Source organism: Helobdella robusta (genome assembly GCF_000326865.2).
Source record: "Helobdella robusta unplaced genomic scaffold HELROscaffold_48, whole genome shotgun sequence".
Taxonomy (NCBI): domain Eukaryota; kingdom Metazoa; phylum Annelida; class Clitellata; order Rhynchobdellida; family Glossiphoniidae; genus Helobdella; species Helobdella robusta.
Genome location: NW_008705215.1, coordinates 1,440,656 through 1,450,178, shown reverse-complemented (window position 1 = coordinate 1,450,178; position 9,523 = coordinate 1,440,656). Strand labels below are relative to the sequence as shown.

The 9,523-nt window shown below is 35.3% G+C and overlaps 2 protein-coding genes across 2 annotated transcripts; both read left to right on the top strand.

The window, feature by feature from the left end:
• Positions 1-211: 211 nt before the first annotated feature.
• On the top strand, positions 212-3,483 carry HELRODRAFT_178587 (hypothetical protein; the record flags this gene model as incomplete). Its single annotated transcript, XM_009026664.1, has 8 exons — positions 212-230; positions 357-443; positions 977-1,110; positions 1,480-1,641; positions 1,813-1,922; positions 2,282-2,682; positions 3,021-3,134; positions 3,356-3,483. The coding sequence occupies 8 exons, from the start codon at positions 212-214 to the stop codon at positions 3,481-3,483; spliced, it is 1,155 nt and encodes a 384-aa protein (XP_009024912.1).
• A 1,202-nt stretch (positions 3,484-4,685) lies between these two features.
• On the top strand, positions 4,686-9,322 carry HELRODRAFT_178586 (hypothetical protein; the record flags this gene model as incomplete). The annotated part of the gene is made up of 4 exons (XM_009026663.1): positions 4,686-4,698; positions 5,326-5,694; positions 6,698-6,802; positions 9,222-9,322. 4 exons carry the CDS (start codon positions 4,686-4,688, stop codon positions 9,320-9,322), a joined length of 588 nt encoding a protein of 195 aa, XP_009024911.1.
• Positions 9,323-9,523: the final 201 nt, after the last annotated feature.

Sequence of the window (9,523 nt, the reverse complement as noted above, 5' to 3'; positions counted from 1 at the left end):
GATGATGATTGTGATGATTGTGATGATGGGGATGATAATGATGATGGTAATAATGATGACGATGATAATGGTGGTGGTGGTGAGGATGATAATTGTGGTGAAGATGGTGATGATGATGGCGGTGATTATGGCGGTGGTTGTGAGTGTGGTAACGAATTAATGTGATCACGGAAAATGGCGATGATGAGATGAAATTTAATTTAATTTAGGCATGCGTCGAGAGATTAGTAGTTAGTTTATTCTTTTTTTCGTTCTTTCATTCATTCGTTCGTTTGTTTAGTAATTCATTCATTCATTCATCCACTCATTCATTTATTTATTCGTTCGTTCGTTCATTTATTCATTCATTCATTCAGGATTGGCAACTAGACCAGTCTATCTCAGGCAATTCGAACGACTGAAGACAAAGGAGTTGAAAGAAACCGCTAGGATTAGTAGAAGAAGTGATGAATGAATGAATGAACGAATGAATGAATTGTTGAATGAATGAACGAACGAACGAACGAATGAATTAACGAGTGAATGAATGAATGATTGAATGAGGGATTTTAAGAAATGAATATTTTCCAAGGCAAAGGCGTTTCAGTCGATTTTCAAATGCTGAACGAGAAAATCAAAGAAGCCCTTAGTAAATATTTTTATTTGAAAATTAATTTAACGTAATAAATTAAAAAACATTTTTTTTAATTAATTAATTAATTAATTAATTCTTTCGTTCGTTCGTTTGTTTGTTCATTCATTCATTCATTTATTTATTCATTCATTCACATCGAAATATTTGTTCAACCATCCATCCACCCATCCATCCACCCATCCATCCATCCATCCATCCATCCATCTACCCATCCATCCATCCACCCATCCATCCATCCACCCATCCATCCATCCATCAATCCATCTACCCATCCATCCATCCACCCATCCATCCACCCATCAATCCACCCATCAATCCATCCATCCATCTATCCACCAACAGAGCCGTCCACCATAAAATCCAAACTGAGCTTGCCAAGGATCTCATTCAGGCAGCAGCAATCCAGGAAACAATCCTTCCTCAACCGACCAATCAAGGAGCTCGTCGCCAGTGACGTCATCGATGCTAATTTGCTAGTTTGTGGCTGTTGTGGCTGTGGTGGTGACGATGGGGATGTTATTATTATTATTAGTAGTAGTAGTAGTATTAATAATAGTAGTAGTGGAAGTAGTGGTAGTAGTAGTAGTAGTTGTAGTGGAAGTAGTGGTAGTAGTAGTAGTTGTAGTAGTAGTAGTAGTGGTAGTTGGTAGTAGTAGTAGTAGTAGTAGTAGTAGTAGTAGTAGTAGTAGTAGTAGTAGTAGTAGTAGTAGTAGTGGTAGTAGTGGTAGCAGTAGTAGTAGTGGTAGTGGTAGTTGGTAGTAGTTTTGGTAGTAGTAGTGGTAGATGATGATCGTCTTCACCATCATCATCATCATCGTCGTCTTCATCACCACCACCATCATCAGATGATCATAGACACCATATTCAAGACTGGCCCCAGCGACTGCCGAACTTTCGTGAAATCCGGCAGTGAGAAGTTGGTGAGCAGAATCATAGAAGCCATTGACAATGATGAGTTCATAAACTGGGGTGTCTATGATGTTCATGTGCTGGCAGAGGTTTTGAAGGTTGTGATGATGATGCTGGGATGGTGATGATGATGATGATGGTGAGGATAATAATGATAATAATAATAAGAACAACAACATTATAACAATATTGAAACAATAAGAAACAGCAACATCAGCAACAACCACACATAAACAACAACTACAACAGCAACAACAACAAAAATACAGAAATACTTAGGAAATTTGAAGGAATGTCTGGTTACAAACAAGTTAACCGACGATTTCTTGAAAGTTCTCAAAATAAGCAACAAAAATGAACAAAAACATACATTGATCAAGTATGTATGTATGTATGTATGTATGTATGTATGTATGTATGTATGTATGTATGTATGTATGTATGTATTTATGTATGCATGTATGTATATGCATATATGTATGTATGTATGTATGTATGTATGTATGTATGTATGTATGTATGTATGTATGTATGTATGTATGTATGTATGTATGTATGTATGTATGTATGTATGTATGTATGTATGTATGTATGTATGTATATATGCATGTATGTATATGCATATATGTATGTATGTATGTATGTATGTATGTATGCATGTATGTATATATACCATCATAATCGCAACAACCACCATCATCTTCTTCTTCCTCACCACCCACCACAACCCCTCCTAAGATTATTCCAGCTACTCCCCCCAGAGCACTACCTCCTCTGCAACCACATCTTTTCCACCATGCACACGGTGGCTTGGGCCAACGACAAATTCGACTGTGGCGACAGTAGCCGCCACACTGTTGACCGTAGCAGCACCACCAACACCAACCGGACGATCAGAAGTAGTGGTGGTAGCAGTAGTAGCAGGAGCAGTGGCAACTATAGCCACAGATCTTGGTCGGCTTCTTCAAGTGGTAGAAAGAGTAGTAGTAGTAGTAGTGGTCGAGGTGGTAGTGGCGGTAGTGGTAGCGGTGGCTATAATATGAAGCTGCATAGGATTGCTGTCTGCATGGGGCCTTACGTATTCCGCGGGTCTGGAAAGTTTGAGGGAAAGTGCAGATGTGATGAGGTGGAGGAGAGGAGTGAGTTATGATGATGATGGATGGATGCGATGGATTTGCTGATGATGATTATGTTTGTGATCATGTTGTCTCATTCATTCATTCGTTCGTTCGTTCGTTCGTTCATTCATTCATTCATTTACCCACTCGTTTATTTCCAAATTTTTTCATTCATCCATTCATTCATTCAATCAGTTATCCATCCATCCATCCATACATCCGTCCGTCCGTCCATCCATTCATTCATCCATCCATCCATCCAACCATTCATCCAATTATCTATCCATCCATCCATCCATCCACCCACCCATCCATCCATCCATCCATCCATCCATCCATCCATTCATTCATCCAATTAGAAATGGCGAAGAGTTGTCTTAAAAAAGGAGCACTGTTGGAGCTGACGTTGAGCCACTACTTCGACATCTTCGCAACCGCCATCTACCAGATGAAGATGTGGATGTTGCAGCCAGGTCGGTCGGATGAGTGCGGTGGAGGAACGGATGAATGAATGAGTGAGTGAGTGAGTGAGTGAGTGAGTGAGTGAGTGAGTGAGTGAGTGAGTGAGTGAGTGAATGAGTAAAGGAATGGATGGATGGATGAATGAATGAATGAATGCAAGAATGAAGAAAGAATTAGATTCTTCCTATTTTTCTTCTTCTTCTTCTTCTTCTTATTATTATTATAAAACCAGATGAATTCAGGGATAGGATGAGGAAGATAAACCATCCCCTCGCCGGAACCATCCAACCTTCAGTCCATCAGGTCAAGTCATATGACAGCAGGGTGTTCAATGATGTCAAGAAGAAATTAGTCTTCTAATGATGATGACGATGATGATGATGGTGTAACTGTGATGATGATGGTGATGGTAATGATGATGATGGTGATGATAATGATGGTGATGATAATGATGGTGATGATAATGATGGTGATGATAATGATGGTGATGATAATGATGGTGATGATAATGGTGGTGATGATAATGATGGTGATGATAATGATGGTGATGATAATGATGGTGATGATAATGGTGGTGATGATAATGATGGTGATGATAATGGTGGTGATGATAATGATGGTGATGATAATGATGGTGATGATAATGATGGTGATGATAATGGTGGTGATGATGACATCAGTGTAGGCGTTAATTATGATTGAACAGTCTCCGGCTAAAAAATGAATGCACTTAACACTGGTGAACTTAAACTTCGTTATTATTATTATTATCATTACTATTTTTAATAATAATAATAACAATAATAATAATATTAATATTGTAATTATTATAATTTGAATACCCTATTTTTAGAAAAATGTTTTTTTGCTCATTGCAACAACGTCAAAATATATTTTTCGCTCAGAAAAGCAACATCGTCCTTTCTCACCCGACTATTAGTAAAAGAAATCTTCATTACAGGTGACCCCAACGGTAAAGCATATATAACGCGAAATATTTATCTATTATTATAAAAATTTAATTCATTCTGTATCTTAGAAAATATCGCTAAATGCCCGGCCTGAAACCAAGATTAATTAGCGAGTTGGGGGTCAAATGGTGGGCACACACAAACACAGACACCCAAACACAGACACCCAAACTCAGACACCCAAACACAGACACCCAAACTCAGACACCCAAACACAGACACCCAAACACAGACAAACAAACACAGACACACAAACAAACTACTTATGGCTTATACAAATTTCATAGTTGCATAACAAAGAACAAAGAATTTTTACATTTTCTGAAAAAAAACATTTTTTTCTTATCTATGCCTGATTACGTCACGTGTATACAATTGTTATGATTGGTTATTTACAATGGTTTGCAATATAAATAATACCAATGAGCAAATAATTTATTAAAATTATTATGATTATTATGTAATGATATATAATATATAATAATAACAATAATAATAATTATTATTTATTATTGCTTTTTATTGGGAAAATTAAGAAAATATAAATTATATAAAATAGAGAAGACTAACTCTTGCTGAAGATTTTCTAACATGGCCAAAGAAGGTGAATGAGGAATGAATGAATGAATGATGAATGAAAGAGTGAATGAATGAATGATTGATGAATGAAAGAGTGAATGAATGAATGATTGAAAAATTAAATAAATATTCGAGTGTATGTATGTGTGTAAAGTTGAATATATAGATAGACTACTTAATAATTAATTAATAACTAAAATGGGTTTCTGATTGATTGAAGAAATAGATGCATGAAATGAATGAAATAAAGATTTAAAGAAAGATGAAATAAAATAAATGAATGAATGAACACACACCACAAAATACAATCTATGAAATCATATTCAAATCTATCAGATAAGTCAGGTTAAAATTTGATTGAATTATTTTCAAAATTTTCACCAATTCTTATTACAAATTATATAAAATGCTGGAAAATTTTTTAAAAATAACTCAAGTTTCATTCTTTTTTGTACTAAATGATCCTCCCTGCCCTTCTGATCTTGAGCAAAATGTTTCAAACATGGATTCAACCATATTCATGTGTGTGTATGTGTTTGTGTATGTGTGTGTTAGTTATTACACAAGTAGTCAACAACATCATCAACTACGTCAACAACAACAACAACATCAATTACAACAACAACTATAACACCAACAACTGCATCATCAGCAACAACAGATTCAGATAAAAAATCCAAATCAGCCACAACAACTGGTGAGAGTGATAGTGCAAGTGAGGGGGATAAAGATAGAAAGAAGAAAAAAGAGGATCCCAGCAGTTCTGGTAGCGACACAACTAGCAAGAAAAAGACCGACTCCCCAAAGAAAGATCACGATGTGAAGAAAGGGGCTGACAAGCTGATGAAGAAGCCGATACCGAAAGCGAAAGCGGAAGACAAAGCAAAGAGCGATAGTGAAGTGGACAAAAAGAAACCCGCCGGAGATGCTGATAGGAAGAAGAAAGGGGAGCAAAAAGATAAAAAGAGAGATGATGATAAAAAGAAGAGGCCGAAGAGCGCGAGCACAGCCCCCGGTGAAAGTAAGAAGAAGAAAGAGGACAAAAAAGAAAAGAGAGATGATGATGATAAAAAAAAGAGGTCGAAAAGCGTCAGCACTGACGTTGGTGGTAGTAAAAGTAGCGCGCAAACGAGCGACAGCGACCACAAAACTGATAGTACCCTCACTGAATACTTCGATGTATCTATGAGTAAAGTCGTCAAGCCTAAGGCCGCACGTGATGAAGATGCTAGTAAGTTGACTAGCTGGTTGGTTGGTTGGCTGGTGGATGGTTGGTTGGATGGTTAGTTGGATAATTGGTTGGTTGGTTGTTTAAATGGTTGGTTGGTTAGTTGGATGGTTGGTTGTCTGGATGGTTGGTTGTTTAAATGGTTGGTTGGTTAGTTGTCTGGTTGGTTGTCTGGTTGGTTCGTTGAATGGTTGGTAGGTTGTTGGGATGGTTAATTGGTTGATTGGTTGGTCGGTTGGTTGACTGATCGATTGTCATTTGTCTGTTCAATCATTTATCGATTTATATCGTTATCATTCGTTCGTTCGATCGTTCGTTCATTGCTCATTTATTCGTTCGTCTGTTCATTCATTTGTTCACCTCTCATAAATTCGTTCGTTCGTTCTTTCATCTATCTATTCATTATTTCATTAAACTATAGTTCTCAGAAAGGACGCCAGTAAGTGAATATCATCTATTTAGTGATTCAATTATGTGTAATATGAATAAATGATTGAATAAATTATGATAATGTGATGTGTATTAATTATGCACTATGATACCTTAATAAGTTGGAATGGGAAGATAAATGAATAAATTATGATAATGTACTATCAATAAATCATGATATTGTGCTATGAATAAATTATGATAATATACAATCAATCAATTATGATAATGTACTATCAGTAAATTATGATAAATTATTGTGAATAAATTACGATAGTGTATCATGAAAATTATCGGAATGTATTATGATATCTTTTGAATAAATTATGATAATGTATTATAAATAAATTATGCTAATGTGATACAGTAACGAGGGTGGCCATTATAAGGCAGAGAAAAAAAGACAAGTCAGAGGCTGATTATGAACGAATGATGCTGCTGAAAAAACTGAAGAGGAAGAAAAAAAGACTAGGTCGGTTCTGGTAATGATGACGATGATGATGATGACGATGACGATGATGATGATGATGATGATGATGATGACGATGATGATGATGACGATGACGATGATGATGATGATGACGGCGCTGATGGTGGTGATTGTGATGATGACGATGATGATGGTGTTGTTGTTGTTGTTGCTGCTGATTATGATTATGATGACGATAATGATGATGATGACTTTAAAATAAAATATTGACATTTCTTCAAATTACTGTAGATTCCGATGGTTAGTCTTAACATCAAAACATAATAATAAATAATAATAAAAAAAATAATAATAATAAATAATAATAGTAATAGTAGTAGTAGTGTTGGTAGTAGTAGTAGCAGCAGCAGCAGCAAGCAGCAATAGTAGTAGCTGTAGTACCAGTACAACTAAAAAGAGTAATTAAATAAGTTTAATGAGTGAATCACCAAGATGTTAATTTTTACTTATTAACGTATTTTGTAACGTAAATATATAGTAATATTGTTTGAAATAATAACTATATTATTATTCTTATTATTATTAGTTGCAGTAGTAGTAGTAGTAGTAGTAGAAGTAGTATTAGTAGTAGAAGTAGCAGTAGTAGTAGTAGTAGTAGTAGTAGTAGTAGTAGTAGTAGTAGTAGTAGTAGTAGTAGTAGTAGTAGTAGTAGTAGTAGTGGTAGTAGCAGTAGTAGTAAATTTAGTTGAAACGTAAATAAAAATTTTTAGGACGAAGATTCAAAATGAGTATTTTTTTTTAAATTTTCAGAAAGTCTTGACGAAACTGGAAGCTAGTAGTAGTAGTAGTGGAAGTAGTAGTAGAAGTAGTAGTAGTAGTAGTAGTGGAAGTAGTAGTAGTAGTAATAAGAATAGTAGTAGTAGTAGTAATAGTAGTAGTAGTAGAAGTAGTAGTAGTAGTAGTAGTGGAAGTAGTAGTAGTAGTAATAAGAATAGTAATAGCAGTTGTTGTAGTAGTAGTAGTAGTAGTAGAAGAAGTAGTAGTAGTAGTGGTAGCAGCAGTTGAAGTAGCATTAATTGTAGTAGCAGCAATGGTAGTAAATTTTTTAACAATAGTAATATTACTGGAGAAGATGTGAATGATTAAATCCCTGATGTAAATGATGTTACTTGTTAGGACACTTTTCACGGTCAAGATCTGGCGGTTCTGGCTATAGCTCAACCGGTTGGACTAATCAAACATCTAATTTTTTTTTTATAAAATAAAATATCTTTCAAAAAATAAAGTTTTTAATAAACAAAATAACATTTCATAATTCTAGTATTAATTTTCAGCAGTGGTTGTAGTAATAGAAAAGTAGTATTAGTAGTAGTAGTAGTAGCAGTAGTAGTAGTAGTAGTAGTAGTAGTAGTAGTAGTAGTAGTAGCAGTAGTAGCAGTATTAGTAGTAGCAGTAGTAGTAGTAGCAGTATTAGTAGTAGCAGCAGTAGTAGTAGCAGTAGTAGTAGTAGTAGTAGCAGCACCAGTAATAGTAGCAGTAGTAGTAGAAGTAGTGGTAGGGGTAGAATATTTATAAAGGAGGGTTTTATGTCTTATATAGGGCATACCAAAGGACTTGGAAGAAGGACTGATCGTACGTTTTGTTTTACTTCTTCTTTTTTTTGTTTTGAAAACATTCCAAGCGTTCTCCATTCGTTCATTCGTTCGTTCGTTCATTCGTTCATCCATTCATTCAAATTCATTCATTCAAATTCGTTCATTCAGATTTTTTCAACTCCATGTATCAATCCACCCTTTCATTCATTCGTTCTTCCTTCTGTTAATTAATTCATCCATTTATCCATTCATCTGTCTATTCGTTCGTTCATTCGTCCATCATTCACTCAGTCATTCCGTGGATCCAGAAACTCCCGACAAAATACATGGACAGTATAAGTGAGCGATTTTTTTGAAACCGCTCCCCGAAAGCCGTTTAAATAATTAATAATAATAATAATAATTATTATTATTTTTATTATAATTATATTGTTATTGTTGTTATTATTGTTGTTATTATTATTATTATTATTATCATCTACCATTTTCTTCGAATTCACTGCAGTTGGGAAGAAATTAGGTTTGAACGTAAAAAAAATTTTATGACGACGGCGATGATGATGCTGATTATGATAATGATACTACTACTACTACTACTGCTGCTGCTACTACTACTACTGCTCCTGCTGCTACTGATACTACTACTACTACTGCAACTATTACTACTACTAATAATAATAATGTTGATGATGATGAGAGTGATGATAGTAGTGATGATGGGGATGGCGATGATGATTATAATTATGGTACTACTACTCTTTCTACTACTAATAATAAAAATAATGATGACGACGATGATGTTGGTGATGATGACAATGGCGAAAGTGACGATGAAGTCATCTCCATCCCACTTTCCACCGAACCAGCCAGGATCACACTGGCCAAGACTCTGGCGATGGTACTCGAGAGGGCGATATTGAAGTTCAACTCAAACATCGATGGAGGTGATGATGACGATGATGAATGACGACGACGATGATGATAATGATGTTGCTGCTGATGATGATCATCATTATCAGTATAATCGTACTCTATTACTATTCCTCCTATAATCTTACCTGAATTAAAAACTCTTGATATTTCTCACAAGTTTTGTAGTCTAGGCTCTACCTTTGATTCTAGCATGTCTCTCTCTTTTCAGATTAATAGAGTTGCTAGAAGTTCTTTC